This window comes from Sorex araneus, chromosome 1 (genome assembly GCF_027595985.1).
Source record: "Sorex araneus isolate mSorAra2 chromosome 1, mSorAra2.pri, whole genome shotgun sequence".
Classification (NCBI taxonomy): domain Eukaryota; kingdom Metazoa; phylum Chordata; class Mammalia; order Eulipotyphla; family Soricidae; genus Sorex; species Sorex araneus.
This window is the reverse complement of record NC_073302.1, coordinates 136,254,010-136,281,433: the sequence shown is the minus strand read 5'-3', so window position 1 is coordinate 136,281,433 and position 27,424 is coordinate 136,254,010. Positions and strand designations below refer to the sequence as shown.

The 27,424-nt window shown below is 41.7% G+C and overlaps 1 protein-coding gene across 1 annotated transcript in view; it reads left to right on the top strand.

Moving 5' to 3' along the window:
* The window catches only part of CDC20B (cell division cycle 20B), a 34,740-nt gene extending 8,034 nt beyond the window's left edge, over positions 1 to 26,706 (top strand). Inside the window, 12 exon segments of the mRNA XM_055126443.1 lie at positions 4,414 to 4,497; positions 4,500 to 4,543; positions 5,686 to 5,722; positions 5,725 to 5,778; positions 18,274 to 18,390; positions 20,767 to 20,891; positions 20,893 to 20,962; positions 23,570 to 23,632; positions 23,635 to 23,668; positions 24,297 to 24,351; positions 25,554 to 25,679; positions 26,656 to 26,706. Coding sequence (XP_054982418.1) covers positions 4,414 to 4,497; positions 4,500 to 4,543; positions 5,686 to 5,722; positions 5,725 to 5,778; positions 18,274 to 18,390; positions 20,767 to 20,891; positions 20,893 to 20,962; positions 23,570 to 23,632; positions 23,635 to 23,668; positions 24,297 to 24,351; positions 25,554 to 25,679; positions 26,656 to 26,706 — 860 coding nt within the window.
* Positions 26,707 to 27,424: the final 718 nt, after the last annotated feature.

The following is a 27,424-nucleotide window of genomic DNA, read 5'->3' as shown; positions in this document are numbered from 1 at the left end:
ATGGGAGAAAATCATGAAAGCAAGAGAGGTTAAGAAGAAAAGGGCTGGGAGTAGATAGTACAGCAGGTACAGCAGGTAGGGTGTTGCAAGCAGCCGACCTGAGTTCAATCTCTGGCATCCCATATGAACACCACCAGGAGTGATCTTTGAGTGCAGAACCAGGAGTAAGGCGTGAACACCGCTGGATTTAATACCATCTCTTTTCTCTACCCCTCTCTTGTCTCTACAAAAGAAGAAGGAAAAAAAGTAAAGGGAAAGAGGGCCCGGAGCGATAGCACAGCGGGTAGGGCGTTTGCCTTGCACGCGGCCGACCCGGGTTCGATCCCCGGCATCCCATACGGTCCCCCAAGCACCGCCGGGAGTAATTCCTGAGTGCAAAGCCAGGAGTAACCCCTGAGCATCGCTGGGTGTGACCCAAAAAGCAAAAAAAAAAAAAAAAAAAAAAAAAGTAAAGGGAAAGAAGAGGAGTTTGGAGGAAGCAAAGGAAGGAGAAGAAGAGATAATAGCAGTCTGATGGCTGCTCTGGCTGGGACAGGGATGGGAACCGGCTCAGATCCCAATCTGTTGGCCAGAGATCCAGCATTAACCTTCAAGAAACTTGAAGCATAAGCCTTCTTTCTATTTTTAAAAATTATTTCTATTTTATTAAAATAAAAAAATTGAACCACAGTGATTTACACACTGTTGTGTGTGTATGTGTGTGTGTCTGTGTGTGTATATATGTGTGTGTGTGTGTGTGTGTGTGTGTGAGAGAGAGAGAGAGAGAGAGAGAGAGAGAAAGACAGAGAGAGACTTATATCCAAGGCTAGGGTAAACAGAGGCTAGGAGGACTGGTCAGTGGTTACAAAATTGTTCATGATTGGGTTTCAGTCATATAATGTTCCAACACCTATCCCTTCATCACTGTATATTTCTCACTACCAATGATCCCAGTTTTTTCCCTCCCACCCCCACCCCATCCCTCTGGCTACCTCTATATAGGGCAGGCACTCTCTCTCTCTCTGTCTCTCTCTCTCTCTCTCTCTCCTTTTGGGCCTTATGGTTTGTAATGTATATACCTTTACCTACTTTCAACACTCAGTTCCTATCCAAAATGATCATTTCCAACTATCATTGTCATGTTGGTCCCTTCTCTATGCTAACTACCCTTCATTCCCCACATTCTTGTGGTAAGCTTCCAACCATTGACTAGGGCTCCTGGTCATAGATTTGTTAAACCCATGATTGTTCCAATGAAGAAGATTGCCACATGGCAAAAGGCCAAACTCTTCTAGTGACCCCTTATCTCCACTGAGGATCAGAGAATTGGTAGCTTTAGAAAGTGGTTTCTGTAAGGTTTGCAGTGTGCTTTAAAGTCTGGTAAAGGGCTCTCTCTATCTTGAGAAGAAGATAGAGAAGAATCATAATGTTGTAAATAATGTTGACTCTTCCATTGGAACTTCACTGATTATCAATCTCAAACTATCTTCCTTATGTCTCGCAATATGAAGAGGGGAAAGCAAGTGACTTGCTAATTATATAGTGAATTTCGATCAAGGATTGACAAAGCTATCTCACCAAAGTGATTTCTTATTCTCCTGGGATGAGCATAGCGCAGGTCAATGTTTTCCAGAGTGGGAGATACAACCTCCCACCAGGGGTCGCTGGAATAACTAGGAAGCAACAGTAGCCTCCAGTGCGTTTGTAGGTGGAGGAATTTCTGTTTTGTTCAGAGCATGGTGAAGTGTTTTTTTTTTTTTTTCTTCTCCCAAATAGGGGTTAGTAGACCAAATAAGTTTGGAAACCTCTGGTCTAGGAAAGCCAGTTTTCTTGGTGCTAACACTTTAAACTGTTGAACTATTTGGTTTCAATTTAAAAATGTCCACAATCCGTAAGGTACATTGAAGACAAGGTCGGAAATACCCCCCATGATATTGAAGCCCAAGGTATCTTCAAAGATGACACGGAACTAAGAAATCAAGTAGAAACAGAAATAAACAAATGGGACTATATTAAACTAAGAAGCTTCTGCACTGCAAAAGATACAGTGACCAAAATACAAAGGCAATCTACAGAAAGGGAAAGGATATTCACCCAATACCCATCAGATAAGGGGCTGATATCAAGGATATACAAGGCACTGGTTGGAATATACAAGAAGAAAACTCCCAACCCCATCAAAAAATGGGGGATGGAAACGAACAGAAACTTTCTCAAGGAAGAAATACGAATGGCAAAAAGGCACATGAAAAAATGCTCTTCATCACTAATTATCAGAGAGATGCAGATCAAAACAACTATGAGATACCACCTCACATCACAGAGAATGACACACATCCAAAAGAACAAAAGCAACCGCTGTTGGAGTGGATATGGGGAAAAAGGGACCCTCCTACACTGCTGGTGGGAATGCCGACTGGTTCAGCCCTTTTGGAAAACAGTATGGTCGCTTCTCAAAAAATAAGAAATTGAGCTCCCATTTGACCCAGCAATGCCACTTCTGGGAATATATCCTGGAGAGGCAAAAAAGTACAGTCAAAATGACATCTGCACTCGAATGTTCATTGCAGCACTGTTTACAATGCCAGAATCGGGAAAAAACATGAGTGCCCGAGAATGGATGACTGGTTAAAGAAACTTTGGTATATCTACACAATGGAATACTATGCTGCTATTAGAAAAGATGAAATCATGCAATTTGCATATAAGTGGATCAACATGGAAAGTATCATGCTAAGTGAAATGAGTCAGAAAGAGAGAGACAGACATAGAAAGATTGCACTCATCTGTGGAATATAAAATTAAATAACAGAATAGGAGACTAATACCCAATAGTAGTAGAGATAAGTACCAGGAGGTTGACTCCAAGTCTTGGAAGCTGGCCCCACATGCTAGAGGAAGGGGCAACTCACATAGAAAAGGGAACACCAGGTAAAATGTGGTTTGAGGACCTGCACGGGATGGGAGATGCACTCTGAAAATAAATATAGACCAAAGACGATGGCCACGTAGTGCCTCTGTTGCAAACCACAACACCCAAAAGGAGAGAGAGAGAACAAGGGGGAATGCCCTGCCACAGAGGTGGGGTGGGGCGTGGGGGATGGGGTGGGAGGGTGGGAGGGATACTGGGAACATTGGTGGAGGGGACTGGGCACTGGTGGAGGGATATAAACAAAATGAAAACATCAAAGTTCACAAGTTTGTAACTGTAACTCATGGTGATTCACTAATAAAAAATAAATAAATAATACCCCCCCAAAAAAAAACCCCCCAAAACCAAAAAAAATGTGTAGACATGTTCTTTTCATGCAGAGATAAAGCTATGTCTTTTGAGGGATCCTCTGCTCCTAAAGACTTTGATTCCAGAGGTCTTCTAACCCATTTTGGCACCTAAAGCGGCTTCTTACAGCAATGCACTGGGACTGTGAGCTGGGCTATGCGATTTCTGGCAGAATTTTCCCTGGACTTTATACAGAATTTCAAAACCTAACATCTCTTAATTGTCAGCAATGTGAAACGGTTCCTTTTTAGCATGTCTGACTTTGGGGGGGGGGAAAACTCCAAACAATAACAGTGAGTTTTTTGTTGAAATATTGAAGGTAATCAAAATAGCAGCCATTTCTCTAGACTGTGAACTAAGCCATAGCCCCAAGCAGGCTGAGAAGAGGAAATATCCCTCTTTCCCGGTTGTTTCCCATTTTCAGGGAGAAACGCGGCGTGGTGTCTACCATATTATGAGGCGCGGGAAGGGGGATGAGAAAAAAAAAAGGAAAAGGAAAAGGAAAAAAAAAGAGTTGTGTACTTGGAGCAGTGGGACTACATATCTTTTCATTCTAAGCAATGGAAAACTAATTATCAAATGCTTCCTTGGTAGTAGGGCTGTCTTTCTTGGGGGGAAACTCCAACAACAATAGTGAGTTTTGTGTTGAAATATAGAATGTAATCAAGGTAAAGAGAAAATGAAGTGAAATTCATCAGTTATGCAGTTGGGGGTGGGGGGGGCGGGGGTGGGAGGTATACTGGGGCTTTTGGTGGTGGAATATGGGCACTGGTGAAGGGATGGGTGTTTGAATATTGTATAACTGAGACATAAGCCTGAGAATTTTGTAACTTTCCACATGGTGATTCAATAAAATAAAAAAAGAAAAAAAAGTTAAGTCTTTTGCTACTGCAGTCAGCGTCAAGGCATTGCTCTGGTACTGCTTTTATGACTCTAGGGGCTACTGGGGAAGTTTCTCATTCAGTGTTCACTTATGTTTGCTGCTCTGCTCCCGCTACTTCCCTTCCTCTCTCCTTCATGATTTTGGAGAGACAGGGGATTTTGTCTTCACATTCTGTTCTGCTGTTAAAGATGCCAAGGGTTGACTTCCAATAAAAGTGGTGATCTTGGTTTAAAAGTTCTAAAGCTAAATTAAACATTTTTTTTGTTTTGAGAATCCTACAAAGAACCACTGGAGATCCCCATCAAAAGAAGTTTTGAAACAAATGACTTTTGTCCCCATTTTTGCAAGGCATCTCATGTCTGGACAGAGGCTGTAAAGAATATAATGCTTCAAAAGGTCAGGTAGGTAAAACAAACAAACAAACAAACAAACAAACAAACAAACAAACAAACAAACAAACAAACAAAAAGCCAAAATGGGACATCTCATATCTTGAGAAACCTAGTCCGAAGATGAAGAGAGAGATATTAGAACTGCTCTTCCAAATCAGGAGGAAAGTGAGGGCTTCCTGAGAGAGAATGATGAGTAAGTGAAGAATATAAAGAGAGGCACATTGTAAAACCAAAACAATAACTAAGTATTTTTATTTGTTTTTATTTTGGGGGGATGGAGGGTTAGGCCACAGCCAGCAGTGTTAAGGGGCTGTTCCTGGCTCTGTGATGGAGTGACCCCTGGGAGTGCTCAGGGGACTATATGTGGTGCAGGGATTTGCATTGGGGTTGGCAGGATGCAAGGCAAGTGCCTTAACTGCTATACTATCTTTTCATCCCTAGTGCAATATTTTAAAACTATTTGGGGGCTGGGTCTGTCATGGTCTCTCAGTAGAGAAAATTTGGGCCCAATGAAGATTGTAGTAACAGACTAAAAGAACACCTCTGGGCTGAGTGCTGATGTCACCCTTTGGGAAATCTTTCAAAGTATTATAGATTTTGCATAGATTATTTCAATATCCCAAATAAGTCCATAGGGCAGGAATTAATTTGCTAGAATAAAATCCTCTTTTATATTTCTGCCCTAAAAATCCTCTCAGCCCCTAGTCTAACCACAGCCAATGATGACATCAAAGTCTATAGAGCTGAAAGTAGACAACACAATAGTTCCAGGACTTTCTGAAATGAAAAGACCTCCCCCAAGTAATAATGTTAAGCCTTCATTAGAACTTTCTAACTTTGATGTCATCATTAGCCATGGTTGGACTAGGGGCTGAGGGGATTCTTAGGGTAGAACTATAAAAGAGGATTTTAGTCTAGCAAAATAATTCCTGCCCTATGGACTTACTTGGGATATTGAAATAATCCATGCAAAATTTTCAGCACTGTATTTATTTACACAATGATTTGTTAATAGCTAATTGCGTGTATTATGGTGTTAGTTTTGATAAAGTGGAAACTTTGAACTAGTGAGTTTGAGTTCTGTATCATGCTGCCATCTGAGACATAACTGTGCTTCTAAAGAACTATCCTCTTTGTGTTTGTGTTCTCAGAAATGCCTAAATTAGCTGTTTTGGACCCAGAAAGTGGTTCCCAGCTTACAGGAAAGATGCAGCTCTGTGAGCAAGCTCAATGTACCTGGAAAGGTAGGGGCCAAAGGTTTTGATTTTACCTTATTTCCTATACTCTACTCTCCTGGTTGTCTTCTTCTAGTCTTAAAATACTTTATCTTGGTACCCAGAGAAATAAGAAATATTAGTTAGGGGCATGGAGAGAGCTCAATGGGTTGAAGTTCAAGCCTTACATACTGAGTCCTGGGTTCAATCCTTGGCACCACAGGGTCCCTGGAGCATCACTGGGAGAGTCCCCTGATCGGTGAGCTGGGAGTAGCCCCCAACTACCTCTGGGTGTGACCCTCAAACAGAAATATGTAGCACTGTAGCACTGTCATCCCGTTGTTCATCTATTTGCTCGAGTGGGCACCAGTAATGTCTCCATTGTGAGACTTGTTGTTACTGTTTTTGGCATATTGAATACGCCATGGGTCGCTTGCCAGGCTCTGCCGTGCGGGGGGATACTCTCGGTTGCTTGTCTGGCTCTCTGAGAGGGACGGAGGAATCGGACCCGGGTCAGCTGCATGCAAGGCAAATGCCCTACCTGCTGTGCTATCTCTCCAGTCCTAAACAGAAATATGTAGCACTGTAGCATTGTTGAAATATATAAATATTAATTTAATATTTATTAGAATAAATCAACCTAATTGTGAAGTTGGTCATAATCCTCTGCCTTAACTATTCCTGCACCCAAGTCCCATTTTCTCAAGGTACCCAAACTTGCTCTTGCGGTTGTTCCTCCTGCTATGTACATCGAATTTCTAAGCTGTATCTTTAAATTGATATTTTTAAATTAGTTTTTTCTTTTTGTGTCACACCCAGAGATGCACGGGGTTTACTCCTGGCTCTTCACTCAGGAATTACTCCTGGCAGTGCTCGGGGGACCATATGGGATGCTGGGAATCAAATCCAGATCAAGCCTTGTGCAAGGCAAACACCCTTCCCGCTGTGCTATGGCTCCAGCCCACCTTTAAACTGCTATTGCTTGCAATTTTAGACTTCGTTAGGTGACTGTAACAGAGTAGATAAGAGCTTATTTCTCCTTAGGCCTCCTTCACCTCCTTCAGTATAATCATATCATACTTTTATGTTTATGTTTTGAAATTATTTATATATATTTAATTTAGTTGCTGTGAATTACAGAGTTTTTGATGGTTGGATTTCAGGCAAACACTGTTCTAACAGCAGTCCCTTCACTACTGTCCACGTTCCCCCATGCACCAGTCTGCCTCTAACAGGCACTTAATTTTTTTTTAGGCTTTGTGATTTATAATATTGTTACTGATAGGGCAAAATGCATATCACTTTACCTCCTTTTATCACCTCCTCCTCTTCCTGAGAGACCACTTCTCTCAAGCATTGTCATACTGTTCCCTCCTTGTCCTATTCTCACCCCCACACCCCGTCACCCACCAGTGATAAGTTTCCTACTGAAGACCAGTTCTTGGCTTGTTCACTGTTTCCATGACCTTTGGGCATTTGTTATTCCCCTACTATGTTCTTTATATCCCATATATGAGAGAAATAATTAAATAATTAAAATAATGTAAGATAATCAAAATAATAAGGAGCAATTTACATAATGAATAGTTAAAATAATTTAAAAATTATAGTACTTTTGAATCACACCTGAGGTTGACCAGTCTTACTCCTGGCTTTGCAGGAGTCACCCCTGAAGGAGCTCAGGGGATCATATGTGGTGCCGGGGATTGAACTCAGGTTAGGTGCGTGCAAGGCAAGTGCCTAACTGCTGTACTCTCTCTTCAACCTCCATAGCATTTGAATAAACAAATTAATATTTAATATTCATGTCATATTACTATGTATCTATTAGTCATTGCCACTAGCTGGCTTTCTCTCCAGGATAGCATTTTTCTGGGAAATTAAAAAGTTGGGAATTAAAAACTTTGCTTGGGGCTGGAGCAATAGCACAGCGAGTAGGGTGTTTGCCAACCCGGGTTCGAATCCCAGCATCCCATATGGTCCCCTGAGCACCGCCAGGGGTAATTCCTGAGTGCAGAGCCAGGAGTAAACCCTGTGCATCGCCAGGTGTGACCCAAAAAGCAAAACAAAACAAAACAAAACAAAACAAAACTTTGCTTTAGGGACTAGAAAGGCAGTTCAAAGTTTAAGTCTCTTGCTAAGCATTTATCTAAGGTTGGGGCCCCAGTTTGAATCCCAGAACCACATGTGGTCTCCTGAGCACAGAGCCAGGAATGATCCCTGAGCACAGACCTATTAGGTGTGGCCCAAAGGAGAAAAATGTTTTGTTATCACTGTCACTGTCATCTCATTACTCATCGATTTGCTAGAGTGGGCACCAGTAACGTCTCCATTGTAAGACTTGTTGTTACTGTTTTGGCATATCCAACACGCCATAGGTAGCTTGCCAGGCTCTGCTATTCAGGCAGGATACTCTCGGTAGCATGCTTGGCTCTCCAAGAGGGGCGGAGAAATCGAAGCTGGGTTGGCCGCATGCAAGGCAAATGGCCTACCTGCTGTGCTATCACTCCAGCCCAACCTTCCCATATATACACCTCTATTAGGAATGGGCAAATCGGTTCTGTTCATTTTGCCTTTAACTAAGTGTTACCCAGGGTCAAGGCTGATCTTAGATAATCCTTTGATTATTCCAACCTCTAAATGATCATATATCCATACCATTTTTTTGGTACCACTAAACAATGAACTTAAAATGCCTTGCAACCTGAAATCTTTTGTTTGTTTTGTTTTTTGGGCAACAACCTTTGATGCTCAGGGCTTACTCCTGGGCTCTGCACGCTGGAACAATCACTCCTGGCAGCACTCAGTAGGCGATATGGGATTCCGGCGATTGTCGGGTGTCTGCAGTGTACAAGGCAAAAGCCTTACCTGCTGTACCATTACTCCACCCCTCCCCCCCCAATTTCCATAAACTCTTGAACAAAGGTTCTAACATTTCAAGCATCTTGAGTTCCAATAGTCAACAGCAGGTGCTTAGCATCTGTATGTAAAAATAACAGTAGAAAACTCAGCCCTGATCATACTGCCTTGAGATACAAGAAAAATGGGTAAGACAGAATATTCCACGCTCTAGGAGTCAAGTAGTAACATACTGACTGGGATCAGGGAATTGTAACTACAATTAAAACTCTGAAGAAGCTCTGAAGCAATTTCTGGGAGACAGAAAGGGAAAAAAAAATCGGCTCTGCAGGAGTTTGGAGAACTCTAGGATCAGAAACAAAACTGCAGCAAAAAGTTTCCTCTGACAAAATGACTTCAAGTATAAGGTTCGTATGATAGTTTTAGGTTACATACGGAGTCTGAACCTCAATTTCCTTCTCTACAAAGTGGGTATCTGAACAGCTCTTCAGTTTGCTGAAACTCACCCTAACATTTAAATTAAGTGCAAAGAAACCCTTGGGGAATTTTTACATGAACTGTAAACACTGCATTCACATATAGAGCTGAAACTATCTGAGCACATTTTTTGTCCATAAGAAAAGGTTTCAGTTTGCTGACGGTGACTATATTGATCATATACTAAATTACCTAGGAGAAAACGTAAAGGACTTTCAATAACAGTCTTGCAATGGTGGAGATCTCTAAAATGCACCCCCCTTTCCTAAACCCTTTCTTTTTTTTTTAATAATTTATTTATTTTTAATTAGAGAATCACCGTGAGGGTACAGTTACAGATTTATACACTTTTGTGCTTATACTTCCCTCATACAAAGTTTGGGAACCCATCCCTTCACCAGTGCCCATTCTCCACCACCCGTAAACCCAGTGTCCCTCCCACCCTCCCCAATCCCATCTCCCCCCCACCCCACCCTGCCACTGTGGCAGGGCATTCCCTTCTGTTCTCTCTCTCTAATTAGCTGTTGTGGTTTGCAATAAAGGTGTTCAGTGGCCGCTGTGCTCAGTCTCTATCCCTCATTCAGCCCGCAACTCCCTTCCCCCAGATGGCCTTCAACTACAATGTAGTTGGTGATCGCTTCTCTGAGTTGCCCTTTCCCCGGAACGTGAGGCCAGCCGCAAAGCCATGGGGTCAACCTCCTGGTACTTATTTCTACAGTTCTTGGGTATTAGTCTCCCACTCTGATATTCTATATACCATAGATGAGTGCAGTCTTTCTATGTCTGTCTCTCTCTTTCTGACTCATTTCACTCAGCATGAAACTTTTCATGCCCATCCACTTAACTACAAAATTCTTGACTTCCTTTTTTCTAACAGCTGCATAGTATTCCATTGTATAGATGTACCAAAGTTTCCTCAACCAGTCATCCGTTTGGGGGCATTCGGGTTTTTTCCAGATTCTGGCTATTGTAGACAGTGCTGCGATGAACATACATGTGCAGATGTTGTTTCGATTGTACTTTTTTGCCTCTCTGGGATATATTCCCAGCAGTGGTATTGCTGGGTCAAATGGGAGCTCAACCTCTAGTTTTCTGAGAATCGTCCATACTGTTTTCCAAAAGGGCTGAACTAGCCGGCATTCCCACCAGCAGTGTAGAAGGGTCCCTTTCTCCCCACATCCTCTCCAACAGCGGTTGCTTTTGTCCTTTTGGATGTGTGCCAGTCTCTGTGGTGTGAGGTGGTATCTCATGGTTGTTTTGATCTGCATCTCTCTGATGATTAGTGATGCAGAGCACTTTTTCATGTGCCTTTTGGCCATTCGTATTTCTTCCTTGGTAAAGTTTCTGTTCATTTCTTCGCCCCATTTTTTGATGGGGTTGGATGTTTTCTTTTTGTAGAGTTCAACCAGTGCTTTATATACCATTGATATCAACCCCTTATCTGATGGGTATTGTGTAAATATCCTTTCCCATTCTGTGGATAGTCTTTGTATTATGGTCACTGTATATCTTGCGGTGCAGAAGCTTTTTAGTTTAATGTAGTCCCATTTGTTGATCTCTGTTTTTACTAGATTGCTTAGTTCCGTGTCACGTTTGAAGATACCTTTATCTTCAATATCGTGGAGGGTTTTGCCTACCTTGTCTTCAATGTACCTTATGGTTTGTGGTCTAATGTTGAGGTCTTTAATCCATTTTGATCTGACTTTTGTGCATGGTGTCAGGTCAAGGTCTAAACCCATTTTTTTGCATGTGGTTGTCCAGTTTTGCCAGCACCATTTGTTAAAGAGGCTTTCCTTGCTCCACTTCACCTCTCTTGCTCCCTTATCAAAGATTAGATGATCATAAATTTGGGGTTGTGTGTAGGGATATTCCACCCTGTTCCATTGGTCTACGGCTCTGCCTTTGTTCCAGTACCATGCTGTTTTAATTGTTACTGCTTTGTAGTAAAGATTGAGGCTGGGGAGGGTGATGCCTCCCATCATCTTTTCCCCAAGAATTGTTTTAGCTATCCTTGGACGTTTGTTATTCCATATGAATTTTAGGATTGCTTGATCCATTTCTTTGAAGAATGTCATGGGTATACATATTGGGATCGCATTGAATCTGTATAATGCTTTAGGGAGTATTGCCATTTTGACAACATTGATTCTCCCTATCCACGAGCAGGGTATATGTTTCCATTTCCTCATGTCCTCTTTGATTTCATGGAGTAGCGTTTTGTAGTTTTCTTTGTAAAGGTCTTTTACTTCCTTGGTTAAGCTGATTCCGAGGTACTTGATTTTCTGGGGCACGATTGTGAATGGGATTGCTTTTTTCATGTCCCTTTCCTCTGCCTCATTGTTTGCATATATGAAGGCCATGGATTTTTGGGTATTTATTTTGTAGCCTGCAACTTTACTGTATAAGTCTATTGTTTCTAAGAGTTTCTTAGTAGAGGTTTTAGGCTTCTCTAGATATAGTATCATGTCGTCTGCAAATAGTGAGAGTTTGATTTCTTCCTTTCCTATCTGGATGCCCTTAATCTCTTTTTCTTGTCTAACAGCTATCGCAAGTACTTCCAGTACTATATTGAAGAGGAGTGGTGAGAGTGGGCATCCTTGTCTTGTGCCCGATCTCAGAGGAAAGGCCCTTAGTTTTTCCCCGTTGAGGATAATGCTTGCCGTAGGCTTGTGATAGATGGCTTTGACTATCTTGAGGAAAGTTCCTCCAAACCCCATTTTGGCGAGGGTTTTCATCATGAAAGGATGTTGGATCTTGTCAAATGCTTTCTCTGCATCTATTGATATGATCATATGGTTTTTGTCTTTACTTTTGTTGATATGCTGGATTATGTTGATTGATTTCCGAATGTTAAACCATCCTTGCATCCCTGGGATGAATCCCACTTGGTCGTGATGTATGATCTTTTTGATGAGTTGTTGGATCCTATTTGCTAGTATTTTGTTGAGGATCTTCGCATCGGTGTTCATCAGGGAAATTGGTCTGTAATTTTCTTTCTTAGTGGTGTCTTTGTTTGCTTTTGGTATTAGGGAGATATGTGCTTCATAGAAACTGTTTGGGAGAGTTCCTGTTTTTTCAATTTCCTGGAAAAGTTTGAGGAAAACAGGCAATAGGTCTTCTTTAAATGTTTGGAAGAATTCGCCAGTGAAACCATCTGGGCCTGGGCTTTTGTTTTTGGGGAGGTTTTTGATTACAGTTTCAATTTCCTTAACATTGATGGGTCTATTCAGGTATTCCAGGTCTTCTTTCTTCAGTGTTGGGAGATTATAGGAATCAAGGAATCCATCCATTTCTTTTAGGTTCTCCTTTTTTGTGGCGTAAAGACCTTCAAAGTAGTCTCTAATGATCTTTTGAATCTCACTGGTTTCTGTTATGATGTCCCCCTTTTCATTTCTGATTCGATTTATTAGAGTTTTCTCTCTTTCTTTCTTTGTGAGTCTTGCTAGCGGTTTATCAATCTTATTTATTTTCTCAAAGAACCAACTCTTTGTTTCATTGATCTTTCGGATTGTTTTTTTGGTTTCGATGTCATTAATTTCTGCTCTAATTTTTATTATTTCTTTCCTTCGGTCTGGTTTGGAGTCCTTTTTCTGGTCCTTTTCTAGGGTCTTGAGTCGTGAAGTCAAGCTATCTATGTGGGTCCTTTCTTCCTTCCTGAGGAATGCTTGGAGAGCTATAAATTTTCCCCTTAACACGGCTTTAGCTGCGTCCCATAGGTTTTGGTAGCTCGTGTCTTCATTCTCATTAGTTTCTAAGTATCTTTTGATTTCTTCCTTGATTTCCTTCCTGACCCACTCATTGTTCAACATTGAATTGTTTAGTTTCCAGGTGTTTGATTTGATTTTCCGTGTTTGTGAGTGGTTAGCTTCTATCTTCAGCGCATCGTGGTCTGAAAAAATGGTTGATACAATTTCTATTTTTCCGATTCTATTGAGGTATGTTCTGGGGCCCAGTACATGGTCTATTTTAGAAAAGGTTCCGTGTGCACTGGAAAAGAATGTGTATTCTTTCTTTTTGGGGTGTAAGGCCCTGTATAGGTCTATTAGGCCTCTCTCTTCTATTTCTTCTTTCAGAGTCAGTGTTTCCTTGTTGAGTTTTGTTCTTGTGGATCTATCTAGAGGCGATAAGGCCGTATTGAAGTCTCCGACTACAATTGTGCTGTTAGTGATGTCCTCTTTGAAGTCTGTTAGGAGTTGTTTTAAATATTTAGCCGGTCGTTCGTTAGGAGCATATACGTTTAAGAGTGTGATTTCTTCCTGTTGTACATATCCCTTGATAAACAGAAAATGACCTTTGCTGTCCCTTTTGATCTTTTTCATCCTAAAATCTATGTTGTCGGATACCAGGATGGCCACTCCAGCTTTTTTAAGGGGGTTGTTTGCTTGGAGGATTGTTTTCCATCCTTTGACTTTGAGTCTATGTTTACTCTGTTTGTTCAGGTGTGTTTCTTGCAGGCAACAGAATGTTGGGTTTAATTTCCGGATCCATTTAGCCACTCTGTGTCTCTTGATAGGTGCATTTAGGCCATTGACATTGAGAGAGATTATTGTGATGTGGTTTTGTGTCATCTTTCTGTGGGATTTGTTGTTCTTATGGGGCTCCTCCTTGTCTTACAGTAGCCCCTTTAGACCTTCTTTCAAGATTGGTTTTGAGTCTATGAAGGACCTGAGCTGTTGTTTATCCGAGAAGTAGTGTATAGTTCCTTCGAGTTTGAGTGAGAGTTTAGCCGGATAAAGTATTCTTGGTGAGGCATTCATTTCATTGAGTTTTTTCACTATGTCCCACCATTGTCTTCGGGCTCGGAGGGTTTCTTCTGACAGATCGGCCGTAAATCTGAGGGGTGCTCCTTTGTATGTGATTTCCTTCCTTGACCTTGCTGCTTGCAGAATTGCGTCTCTATCCATGGTATCCGTCATTCTGACTATGATATGCCTTGGGGTCTTTTTATTTGGGTCTCTTTTTGCCGGTACTCTTCGGACTCCTTGTATCTGGATGCCTGCCTTCTCCAGCTCTGGGAATTTCTTAGCAATGATATCTTTGACTGTGTTTTTTTCATTGGGGTTGCTTCCCTGCGGTTCTGGTACTCCAATGATTCTTATGTTGTTCCTCTTGAAGTCATCCCCCAGGGCTCTGATTCGCTCTATAGCCATTTTGAGGTCTTTGGCCATGATTTGTTGTTGTCTATAAGCTTTCTGCAGCTCATCTTCCAGATCACTGATTCTGTCTTCGGCTGTAGTCATTCTACTGTTGAGGGCATCTAGTGAGATTTTTATTTCATCTACCGATTCCTTTATTTGTGAGACTTCCGTTCGAAGGTTTGAAATTTCTGCTCTCATTTCTGCTCTCATTTCTTCCTGTATTTTCTTGGTAGACCGTTCCAGCGCTTGATTCATCTCCTCCCTTAATTTATTGGATGTCTGTTCCATATTTGCTTGGAGTAGGTCGACTCTCCTCCATATTTCCTCTCTGAATTGTTTATCTGAGAGGTCGTAGATGTTGCGAGCCTCTTTTGAGGTTTCTAGTATCTTTTCTTCTCCCTCTCTTCCTGGAGGGGATTTTCGCTGCTTCTTCATATTGTTATGGAAGTATAGGATTGGAACTTTGTAGGTGTTTATTCCTCCTACCTCTTGCTGAGAGAAGGAGGGGCTCTGTTTGTGCTATTTCTGATGGCAGCTTTATTCCTATTCTAGAAGTCTTCCTTACACTCAGCCTTTTCTTTCTGATTGATGTTGGGGCTTTAATGAAGACTTAAGGCTAAGTTGTCTTTACAAAAGCTTTGCTAAGCTTCTCTTATTCACTGATAATTTTTCTAAACTTAGAGCTAATAGGCTAGTTCGCATAAGTCTATGAGATGTGTTAAACCGATTTTCAAAGCAAGAAGACCATACCCAATGTGCTAAGGTAGGAAATAATATCTGCGGCCGCCGCTCTGGCAGGAGGCCACGCCCCTTTTAGACCACGCCCCTTTCAGGCCACGCCCCCGTTTCTTCCTAGCAGGGGCTCCTGGGACAATGGTCCCAGGAAAGCCGGGGCGGTGGGACGCGGGAAGTGGTGGCGGCAAGGGTCCCAAGTCCCGGTGGCCGCGTGGGAACCAGGGGCGCACTCGGGAGGCGTGGCTGGGAGTCTCCTGATTACCTGGGAAAAGGCCGGGTTGGAGGGAGCCGGGCGGACGGGAAAGCCGGGGCGGTGGGGCGCGGGAAGTGGCGGCGGCAAGGGTCCCAAGTCCCGGCGGCCGCGTGGGAACCAGGGGCGCACTCGGGAGGCCCCTAAACCCTTTCTTTCTTGTAATTTTTCCTTTCACTTGTGATTAAGAACAAAGATTCAAAATTATTCCCGAAGAGACATAATTGGGAAAGCACAATCCAACTTCATAGCAAGATGGTTCCATAAAAGTGGGTTCCCGTTTACGGTTAAAGACAAGTTCCAAATCAGTATTAAATGAGAGTGTAAGGGCTCGTGATAAAGGGTCAACTAGGAGCTCTTGGGACGGTGTAAAATCAGTCATTTCCTAGGAGCATTTCCTGTTATCATTTAGTCTGTATCCATGAAACTAACCATTTCCCTTAAGACCCAAATTTATTGATCTCGGGATATCCTTTTCCATGAGCTCACCCCCATAATTTCTGATTTTCCTGCACGGCTTTCGTCCCAGACCCCGTGGAATGGGTTGCTCTCCTGGCCGCTGGCACAGCGATCCCGGACAGCTTTCTCTCCAGTCAGACCCACTCTTTCCCGGCAACCATTCTGTGCTCTTTATGTGAGCTGACCTGAAAATGTCCTGGTGGACATATCTTACTTAATCAACTTGCACGTGATTCCTAGTTTAACTGCTGGTAAATTCTAGTGACACTCAGAACCGTGAGGACATTGCTTTATTGTTTTCTTACTTTATTGTTTCTTTATTGTTTCTCTTGCCAAGCCACGTGCTACTATGACTTCCTTCCTGTGCGTTGTCTGTTGCCTGTTTTTTCTTTCAGCATGCTCGTGGAGAAATCTTTTGTTGCTAGCATCCTGAAATTTCAAGATGATAAAGCTGGGTGTGGATTTTCATTAATTTATTTTTGACTCATTGTAACAAAAAATCCTCTGAATCTTTTCAGCTCTGGAGACGGTGTCCTTTAGTTCTAGGACAGTTTCTTATATTTTCTTTAGTGATCTTTTTACTTTGGTTTCTAGTTTCCTTATTTCTGAAATGATTATGTTGGTTTTCTAAGTTTTGTATTTCTGTTCTAGCTTTCATCTCATTCCTCCCCCCACCTTCTCAGTGGTAAGCTCAGCTCCGTCCAGTCTTCGGCAATGTTTGTTCTTTTCTTAGAATTTTTGTCCTGCTTCATGAATGTTCTACATTCTTTCATTTTTTCTGATGGCATTTGATAGGTTTTTAGAAATGTTTCTGTTTTCTTTGAACTGTCTTTTAACTCAAGGACGAAGGCTCATTGGCAAAAGCACTTGCCTGTGAGCCTGAGGTGAGACTTTGATCCATGGTGACACCCAAATGAGTCAAGCAGGGTCCTGACTGCTCTGCTGTATGTGACCTCGGGAGAGAATGTGTGTGACCACTGCAACTAAATGTGTGACTCCAGTGAGCACTGCAGTCAGAATGTGCCAGAACACCACAACTAAACATGTAATATCTACATGGCATGTGTGAAAGCAGCACAGCTTTATAGTATGTCTTGAGACATGGAGTTTGTTCTTCAACTTCTTTCTTTCTTGTTTGCTTGCTTGCTTTTTTGTTTTTTTGCCTTTTTTTTTTGTGGAGGGGTCACACATCAATGCTCAGGGGTTATTCCTGGTTCTGCACTCAGGAATTTCTCCTGGCGGTGCGTGGGGACCATATGGGATGCCAGGGATTGAAGCCAGGTTGGCTGCATGCAACTGCACTTACTATCTACCCACTCTACTATCACTCTGGCTCCTTCAACTTGTTTATTTTCCTTCAATATTGTGTTGACTATTTTGTGATGTTTTAGCTCTTCACAGAAAGCTTAAAAGAAGTTTGTCAGGGCTGACGAGATAATAGACTGGGTAAGGGTCTTGCTTTGCATTTGATTGGCATTCATATGGTCCCCCAAGCACTGCCAAACTTATGCCTGAATGCAGAGCTAAGAGTAAGCCATGAGCACTGCGGAGTATGGCCTCCCCAATGAAGAAATGAAAAAATGAGTAAACATACCCTGTCTTCCCCACTCCAGATGAAAAGCATGGAAGACCTTATGTGGCGCTGGGGACTGAGTTTAGGTCGGCAGCATGCAAGGGAAGCACATTACCTGTTGTCCTATCTCTCTGGACTTTCAGGATTTTTTTGGTATTCATTTTTTTTTAACCTTTAGTGATTCTTCATAGGTGGTGCTAGAGTATTTCCGGAAATCTTGCAGAGTTCTGCCCACAACTGCAGGTTTTCACAGCTAACACAGAGGCTATGAGTAACAGTCTGTCTTTTCAGTACAGCATTGTGAAGCTTTCATACTTTTATCAGAAGCCATCAAGTCAGAGAGACCACAAGTCACTGGGGTGGACTCACTTCCTGTTGATCATGTCATTTGTACTTTGATGGCAGTCCAAGTGGTTGGAAAGATAAAAAGACAGTGGCCTGTGGTTTAGACTTCGTGGGGTCTTTTGATGAGAATTAAAGCTGAGTACAAAATATAACCCTGACTCAGATAATCATGGGCCAAACTAGCAAAAAAAGTAACTCTCTAGTGTGATATAGGAGCACTCAGAGAAAGCCAAAATCAATGAATCAGAAAAAAGCTATTGACAGACTCAGGGCATGGTTTATGTTTACCAGACAATTGGTGAAGTGATGTACATATAGATATGCAAAAATTACATAGATTTGAAAAATCTCACACTACAGAATAAATATTAAAAACTTCATAGTAGTAGTATTATTAGTAGTAGTAGCTCATAAATGTTGATGACTAATTTCCACAAAATTAGTCATCAACATTTAGGCCTGACATTTATATACTTCTTATTAGAAAATGTAGTTAGCTATGTAAAATCTTATTTGTTAAAATTAATACATAAGTCTTATTTTTTACCTTTACTCCCTTTGAAACTTATAGTTTAGTTTTATAATGATGACTGCTTAATTTTTTTACTCTCTTATCTTGTATTAGCTGAAGTGACACATATCATGTTTTTAGGATCATAGAGATTTATAAAATTTTTTGTTTCTTATAGATTGCAAAGATGGAGCCAGTGATGAGTCCTTCAGTCTTAAAAGTTTCACTGATATAAATTATTCCATACTACAAACAGAGGCAAAGATTCATCTCAGTGGTCTCTGAAATGACTACTGTAAGTTATAACTCATATCATGAATTTAAATGTTGAAATAATCAGATATATTTTGTACTCTCATAAAATTAAGATCTAATCCTGTCTGAACAAAATAGGACTTTTGCCTCAAATTAAATTCTTCCTTCCATCCTCCCTCCCTCCCTCCCTCCCTCCCTCCCTCCCTCCTTCCTTCCTTTCTTCCTTCCCTCCCTCCTTCCTTCCTTCCTTCCTTCCTTCCTTCCTTCCTTCCTTCCTTCCTTCCTTCCTTCCTTCCTTCCTTCCTTCCTTCCTTCCTTCCTTCCTTCCTTCTTTCCTTCCCTTCCTTCTCTTCCTTCCCTTCCTTCCCTTCCTTCCCTTCCTTTCCTTTTTTCTTTGGGCCTCCTGACTCTGCACTTGTATTTTAGTATAAAAGAAGAAAATTTCCTTTTATTTAAAAATTTTTTTAAATTATTTTTTAATCTTATTGAATCACCGTGAGATAGTTACAAGCTTTCATGTTTGGGTTACAACCACACAATGATCAAACACCCATCCTTCCACCAGTACATATTCCCCACCACCAATATCCCCTGTATACCCCCCTTTCCCACCCTTCCCCTGCCTCCATGGCAGGCGATATTCCCCATACTCTCTCTCTACTTTTGGGCATTATGGCTTGCAACACAGACACTGAAAGGTCATCATGTTTGGTCCATTATATACTTTTGGCATGCATCTCCCATCCTGACTGATTCCTCCAGCCATCATTTTCTTAGTGATTCCTTCTCTATTCCATCTGCCTTCTCTCCTCCGTTCAGGAAGGAGTCTTCTAGCTATGGGGAATCCTCCTGGCCCTTGTATCTACTGTCCTTGGGTGTCAGCCTCATGTGATGTTATTCTATACTCCACAAATGAATGCAGTCCTTCTATGTCTGTCCCTCTCTTTCTGACTTATTTCACTTAGCATGATGCTCTCCGTGTCTATCTATTTATAAGCAAATTTCATGACTTCATCTCTCTTAACAGCTGCTAGTATTCCATTGTGTAGATGTACCAAAGATTCTCTAACCATTCATCTGTTAGATACTTGGGTTGTTTCCAGATTTTGGCTATTGTGAACAGTGCTGCAATGAATATATAGGTACAGATGTCATTTCTACTGTGCTTTTTTGCATCCTCGGGATATATTCCCAGAAGTGGTATTGTGGGGTCATATGGAAGCTCAATGTCTAGTTTTTGAAGGACTGTCCATATTGTTTTCCAGAAAGGTTGAACTTGGTATTCCCACCAACAGTGAAAGAATGTCCCTTTTCCCCCATATCCATGCCAGCACTGGTTGCTTTTGTTCTTTTGAATGTGTGCCAGTCTCTGTGGTGTGAGATAATATCTCATTGTTGTTTTGATTTGCATCTCCCTGATGACTAGAGACATGGAGCATTTTTTCATGTGCCTTTTGGCCATTTGTATTTTTTTTTGAGGAAACTTATGTTCATTTCTTTTCCCCATTTTTTGATGGGGTTGGAGGATTTTCTCTTATACAATTCTACTAGTGTCTTGTATATCCTGGTTATTAATCCCTTATCAGATGGGTATTGGGTAAATATTCTTTCCCATTCTGTGGGCTCTTTCTGTATTTTGGTCACTGTTTCTTTTGAAGAGCAGAATCTTCTTAGTTTGATGTAGTCCCATTTGTTTATGTTTGCTTCCACTTGTATGGTCAGTGCTGTTTCATCCTCAAAGATGCTTTTAGCTTCAGTGTCATGGAGAGTTCTAAAAGGAGGACATTTCTTTATGTTTACTAAAATATTTACCAATTCTAATGTTATCATTCTTTCCTGAGATCTCTCTCATATATATATATATATCATATAATTTCCCTGTACCTTTAGCATTCTTGCTGCTCAGGTTTGTTGAAAAGTACTTCTCTTACATTTATTATTCCTTGTTTCATGACATTTTTGTTGGATTTAGAATTCTGGATTGTCAGACTTTTTTCTTCAGCTTTCTTTTTGAGCCACATCTGGTTATGCTCAGGGGTTATTCTTGGCTCTGCACTCAGAAATTATACCTGGTGGTGCTCAAGGGACCATCTGGTATGCTGAGCATCAAAACAGACTGGTTATGTACAAGGCAAGGGTCTACTAGTTATACTATTGCTCTGGCCCCATTCCTTTGGCTTTTAAAAATAAATCTTAAAATATAGACATTTATTCATTTCTTATAGGGAAAAATGGATTGAAAGAACCAAAATTTGACATAAAAATTAAACTTTGGAACTCAACCAAGGTAGGTAGGTGAAACTTTTATTAGATTTATGATCATATTAATTTGTAGTGCTTTTTTAAAAAGTTACTAATTTGAAAGTATTTTATTTGGCTTACTTTCACCCTGATTTGAAGTGCTCTTTAAAAATAGATCTGAATATCTTAGATTGGAACCTTAAAAATCTTATTGTGATAGCCCTTGGATCTTCTGTTTACATCTGGAATGGGGACAACCACAATGGGATTAAAAATACAGATTTCAGTTTCAAATGTAACTAACTATGTATGTTCTCTGTCCTGGATCAAAGAGGGGACCTGTCTGGCAGTTGGTACTAGGGAAGAAGAAGTGCAGGGATGGGGGAGTTTTCTCCCTCTTGAATGTGCTCTGTGAGCCGCTAATTAACTGAGGTGTACCTTCAATAACTCGCTAATATAAAATAAGAGAAAATAGATGTGGTACTTGAAGCTGTGGGCAGGAAGAGGAGGTACCACTCTGGTTCTTTTCTTCATGATATTAAGCCTTAAGGACCCTTTGTTTACACAGTATTCTTGTTTTCTTTTTGGGTCACACCCGGCGATGCACAGGGGTCACTCCTGGCTCTGAACTCAGGAATTACCCCTGGTGGTGTTCAGGGGATCATATGGGATGCTGGGAATCGAACCCAAGTCGGCTGCATGCAAGGCAAACACCCTACCCGCTGTGCTATCACTCCAGCCCCAACACAGTATTTTTTTTTTGGTATCTACTTCCTTTAAGATTGTTATTGAAAGAATTTTTTAATTCTTCTGAGCAGTGCTTAGAGGTCCCAGTGGTCTCAGTACTCCCTGCAGTACTCAGTCAGCTGAACCAGATGGTTCCATTCTCCAGCGCAGTGATGTGGTTCCACTTGGGCCTAGTGGTGCTTAGGGTTCCTCTGGGTGACCTTGTGTGCTCAGAATGGCCATGCAGTGCCAGGCATTGAACTCAGGGCCTTATGCATGCAAAGTATGAGCCTTGACCCTTGAGCTATCTCCTGGCCTGCATATTTTCTTTCTCTCTCTCTTTTTTAAAAAGTCTTTTCCCTCAAGCAAAAGTGGCTTTGTGGAATCCATAGTTGTAGGAATTGGAGAGAAGATGACCTATTAGTTCTCCTTTCTTGCCTCCATACTCCTGAGTTCAAGCCATAATGAATAGAGTTACTTAAAATGAGTGGCATTGTGTGTGTGTATGTGTGTGTGTGTGTGTGTGTGTGTGTGTGTGTGTGTGTGTAAAACACAAAAATAAAAAGGAACAGAGTGGGCAAGGGAGGCAGGCGAAGGAAGGAACGGAGTCAAGATGGTTGGTCTCACCGAAGTTTATTCCAAACTCCTTTCTCCTTTCTCCTCTGATTCTCCTCCTGCTTCTTCCTCCCCCATCCTACTTCATTCTCTCTCTGTTTCCACTCGAATTCCCCCCAACCCCTCATACAGTGGGCTTACTCGTAGGTGTGGTTACAATCCATAGGGGGTAAAGTTCTATCCCTTAGGGGATGCTTTCACTAGGACAGAATCTCTCTCAGTGGGACATCCGCCCAAGAGCGGAATTCCATGGGTGTGTTTCTCCTCTCTTTGTCCGACTAACGTATAAGTATTCATATTATAAATCATTTTGTAAGGACATAGCAAGAGACGCATTAAGCTTATAGAATTGCTCTCCGGGGGTCACCTCAATCTCAGACTATAGCGCTCAGGCCAGATTAGTCTTTCCTAGCCCTAGCAGGGCCTTAGTCTCGTCATTGCTTTTGGATCATGACATGACACATGCCCAAGACCAAGATCTTAACATATAGTTAAGCATTAGGCGCTTTGGCCAGGCCCATCTCGATGCCAGGGTAGCACACAACTCACCGTTTGCCCTGGGTCCGTCCCGTCCCCCGTTGGGACCCTGCTTTTGAGGGTGCTAGGAAGTAAGGCCAGCTGAGGCTTAAGTCAAGAAAGCAGATGCCCGGGAATGAATAATATTTGAAGTCAATTAAATCCCATGTTACCAAAGCATATTAATAAATGTCTTTCTTTGTCCATACAAAAAGGATATTGTTTTAAGGTAAACTATTCAAAAGACATAAGAGAGGAGAAAGACAATATTAACTTACAATACACTTGTCCTAGCAAGGTCTGACCTTACGAATTAACAGAGTTTGATTAGAGGAAGAGCAGATAAACTGGTAGAAGTGGTTACAGATAAACAAAGGAATGGGAGTGACTCAGGAGCACTTTAATGGGCGTGACCGATATACCTAAGCTCCTAGTGGCAAGGGGAGAAAGGACAAACCAATGATATCCAACGTGTGTGTGTGTGTGTGTGTGAGAGAGAGAGAGAGAGAGAGAGAGAGAGAGAGAGAGAGAGAGAGAGGGAGAGAGAGAGAGAGAGAACAGGTAAATGAAAAGGAACTTACAAGTTTTCACCCAATTCTCATATATTGTATATTATTGCTTATTTTAAGTAGTGGAAACAATATTGCCTATGTGTTTGATGGTTTTGGAGAGCCATAGGTGGCTTTCACTTGTTTAATTTTTTTGTGGTGGTATTGGGTGTCTTGTAGGTTATGACATGATTTACTTTCATACCAAGGTTCTTATTCATCAATAGAGTATCATTTGTAGCTGGAAGACATCTCTTAGAGGTATACAGAACATTTGTTGACAACCATTCAGGTTAAAAATGTTTACAGAATTAGAAGTGTGACATGATTCTCAACCCTTGGTTGCACATTAAATCCACCAGGGAACTTTACAATGAAGGAATGCTACATTCCTGGGCTCTGCCTCATCTTTCAGTCAGGACCACTGTGAAAACAGCTTGCTCCCTCATTGATCCTGCTCTGTAACTCGTAGTAAAGGCCTTGTTAATGTGTCAACAGTAACAGGTAATTAAGATCTCTGAGAAAACCTTAGGCTGTGAAGTATCCATGTGACATAAAGCTCCTGTTTATTGTTTCAGCTATGGGATGTAGTAGCTGAATGATGGCTGAAAAACATGCAGGGTCATTTGTCAGTAGTCGAGCTCTGAGCTGGGATCACTGTATCTTCAGCAGGTAAGAAGCGCCTTACTGGAACTATTATATTTGTGCCACCAATTGATTATTGGTGCTGAGTGAATAGAAGTTTTAAAACCAAACCCAAATGAAACAAGACATGAGTTAGTATCCCTTAGGATCCTACCCTCACAGCTGTTCAGATCTTCTGTGGATGTAAGTGATAACCTGCATACCATGGGGCTTATATACCTACAGCAGGTGTTAGGAATGTCATATGAGATGCAGTATTTGATTTATTTTTCAGATAAATTATAAATATCCAGGTAGGCAAAAAATTTTCTCTGTATAAGGTACATGTTTATGTGCAAATATGTACATGTACAAATGCCCCAAACTATCTAGCTGAAATCAAGGATTTATTGCCTTTAGTATTCATAAGTAATTAATTAATTGACTTTGGGGCCATACTAGGAGATTCTCAGGGCTTACTCTGGCTCAGGGATCACACATGGCTGTGCTCAGGGGTTGAACCTGTCACATGCAAGGCAAGTATACCTCCTGTACTACTTCTGTCCCCAGTGTCCATAATTTAGAATATATTAAACTTTCTGGGCACAGCTCCAGTTTACAGGGGTTTGGAGCTGCAGGGAACCTCTAGAGAAGCCAGTGATTTCCCCTTGAGCAGGCATCTACACCACCTAGGGGCCTCCTTGGAGCTCAGGTTGCAGGTCATTTCTGAGGTAGTTGTTTGAAGGTTCTGATTATGTGGTCATTTGCATTTCTCATTTCCCAAGAGTTGCTGCTTCTGCTGCTTCAGCCTTCTGACTTATTCTAAGTGTTTTTTAACCAGACATGTTAAAAAACCTATGAACAAATGAAAGCAACAGAAAAAGAAAATGGTATGGTTATTTTGATACTTTATATCATTTGCATAGAGCATAAGCTATGCAAAAATGAGACTAGTTACCAGGATGATTGATAAACTATATAATTGAAATGTAAATAAAATATTTGATAAAACGTTCTTTAAATGACTGTTTAAAAAAATTTCTTCTTCTGTTTTTCCTGGTTTCCCCCAGCTCTGTACTCAGAGGGTTTTTCACATCAGTGCTTTGGGGACTACTTGATGCCAAGGAATCAAGCCTCCTGCATGCAAAGCATGTGCTCCTGCCTATTGATCGATTGATTTCTCTGTTCCTAGGGTTCCTGTTACTTCTCATTTTAGTTAACAGTATCAGTGTGCAATCCTAAACCCTATTTTCATAATCAATCATTATAATTTAAAAATGAAGGAAACTTTTATCTCTTGAGTTGTATTTGTATTCGGTATGGCAGAAACAGTAACAACAAGTATCACAATGGAGACATTACTGGTGCCCGCTCGAGCAAATGGATGAACAACGGGAGGACAGTGCTACAGTGCTACAGTATTTGGATTTAAAATACACATGCTGTTGTGGGGTTTGAGCAGTCATGCACAACTCTCCTTTCTCTTCTCTCCTCGACTGCTACCTAAAACTTAAGAACACAGGTAACCGAAAGAGAGAGACTGCCTTTAATAACCAGAGACACACGTCAACAACCACAGCAGCACATCTTTTGTTTCATAGTATGTGTTAAATGTGTGTTTGCTTCACAGTATGTGTTAAATGTGTGTTTGCTTCACAGTATGTGTTTGCCCAACGATATTGTTATGTGTTTTTCCTGTTTGAAATAGTTAGAGTTGTTACCATAATTTGGCCGAGAGTCCTCACAGGTGTCTTCCCCTCCAGAAGTGATTTCTGGTCGTTAGGGAGTTATCTGGGAGAGGGGAGTTGCTCCTGTCTGTGGGTGGAGGGCCAAGAGGGCTGCGCAGACCTCAGGACTGCAGCCCACATGCAAGATCACAGATTAATGCACAGTCAAGGCAGACTTGACTGTGCATTAATTTGGAATTTTAAAGACCATGGACTGGTGCCCCTGGCAGTCCGCAGTGCTTGCTGTTGGAGGAGAAATGAAGGATGGACACTTATGCATTTTAGGTATCGATACTGGGCAGAGCACACAGACCCCAAGCACAAACTCACAGGTAAATGTCTCCTCTGGAATTCATTCTAATCATCAAGGATGTTGCAAAAATAATTTATTAGAGTATCAGGCCAAAATGCACCTCGTGTAACCTCTCCTAAAATCAAGAATTGAGCTTTTATTTTTTTCCCCAATGGAAGCTCTGTGTCTGTGAGTTGAAGGTTAGTTTAGGTTTTGTTTTCTTTATTCGTCATTTCTCTTTTTTTAAAAAAAATTTTTATTGAATCACCGTGAGATAGTTACTCGTCATTTCTCTTAACCATCTGGCTATTCCTGGTCAATGATAACTGTCCACTTACGTTCGTAGTTTATCATCACTGTATCACAGTATCACTGTCTGGTCGTCCGTCCCATTGTTCATTGATTTGCTCCAGCGGGCACCAGTAACGTCTCCATCGTGAGACTTGTTACTGTTTTTTGGCATATTGAATACACCACGGGTAGCTTGCTAGGCTTTGCTGTGTGGGCGAGATACTCTCGGTAGCTTGCCGAGCTCTCTGAGAGGGCGGAGGAATCGAACTTGGGTCGGCCATGTGCAAGGCAAACGCCCTACCCTCTGTACTATCACTCCAGCCCGTAGTTCATCATACACAATCTTATTTCTATGCTTAGTCCTTTGGTGTCTTGGGATAAACTTGCCTAGAACAAATTTACTTCTTTAAGTATCCTAACCCCAAATGTGGATGGAGGGTGAACGGTGGTCAGAACATAGACTGGGTTTAAAGCACATTCAGGTGACATGTACTGTGGACAAGGTAATATTGTCCATATATCCTGGCATGCAGCTGAACTAGGTTTGATCTTGAGAATGCCATATGGTCCCTTGAACTCATCAGAAGTGGTTCCTGAATGCAGAACCAGGAGTAAGCTTTGAGCACAGCTGGTTGTGGCCCAAAATTACGCCCCTCCCACCCAAAAGCACATTCACAATGAATCATAACTTGCCATAACTTTGCATTTTTTGGTTGTTTTTACAGATATGTTCCCTAATCTGGCTGCCTAAGACAAAGGAGATTGCAACTGGCTAAGGGTCTCTTCCTTTTCCTTCTCCTCCTTTTCCTCATTCTTCTTCTCCCCCACCTTTTTTTCATTTCTGGGCTACACTCTGCAATGCTCAGGTTACTCCTGGCTCCCTCCCTTCCTCCCTCCCTCCTTTCCTTCCTTCCTTCCTTCCTTCCTTCCTTCCTTCCTTCCTTCCTTCCTTCCTTCCTTCCTTCCTTCCTTCCTTCCTTCCTTCCTTCCTTCCTTCCTTCCTTCCTTCCTTCCTCCCTCCCTCTCTCCTTTCCTTCCTTAAGGGCAAAATTCCTGTTCAGTCCTGACCCATCCAACCACTTCCCAAAGTGACCATGGTGGGTAGAGAGCAAAGTGATAGACACCCCACCCCTTTTTAAAGAGATCTGAAGAAAGGTTTCTGGGGGGAGAGGTAGCCTACAACTGGCAGTGCTCAGGGTTATTCCTGGCCTTAAGCTCAGGGCTCCTTCCTGGAGGGGCTCAGAGGACCATATCGGGTTGCAATGGTTAAACCCAGATCAGTTGCCTATGAGAAAAGCTCCCTACCCACTGTACTATCTCTCTAGCTCCCCTTCTCCCCGCATCCTCTTAAGGTTACCACTGTTTCTCCCCATTTCACACAGTTAACTACCTGTAACACAGACATCCAGGTTCTGGGACTCTGGAGAAACAAATATTTGAGAGGCTAGAACTCTTCTTCCCAAAGTTTACTGAGAGAAGAGGCTTATGTCTGAG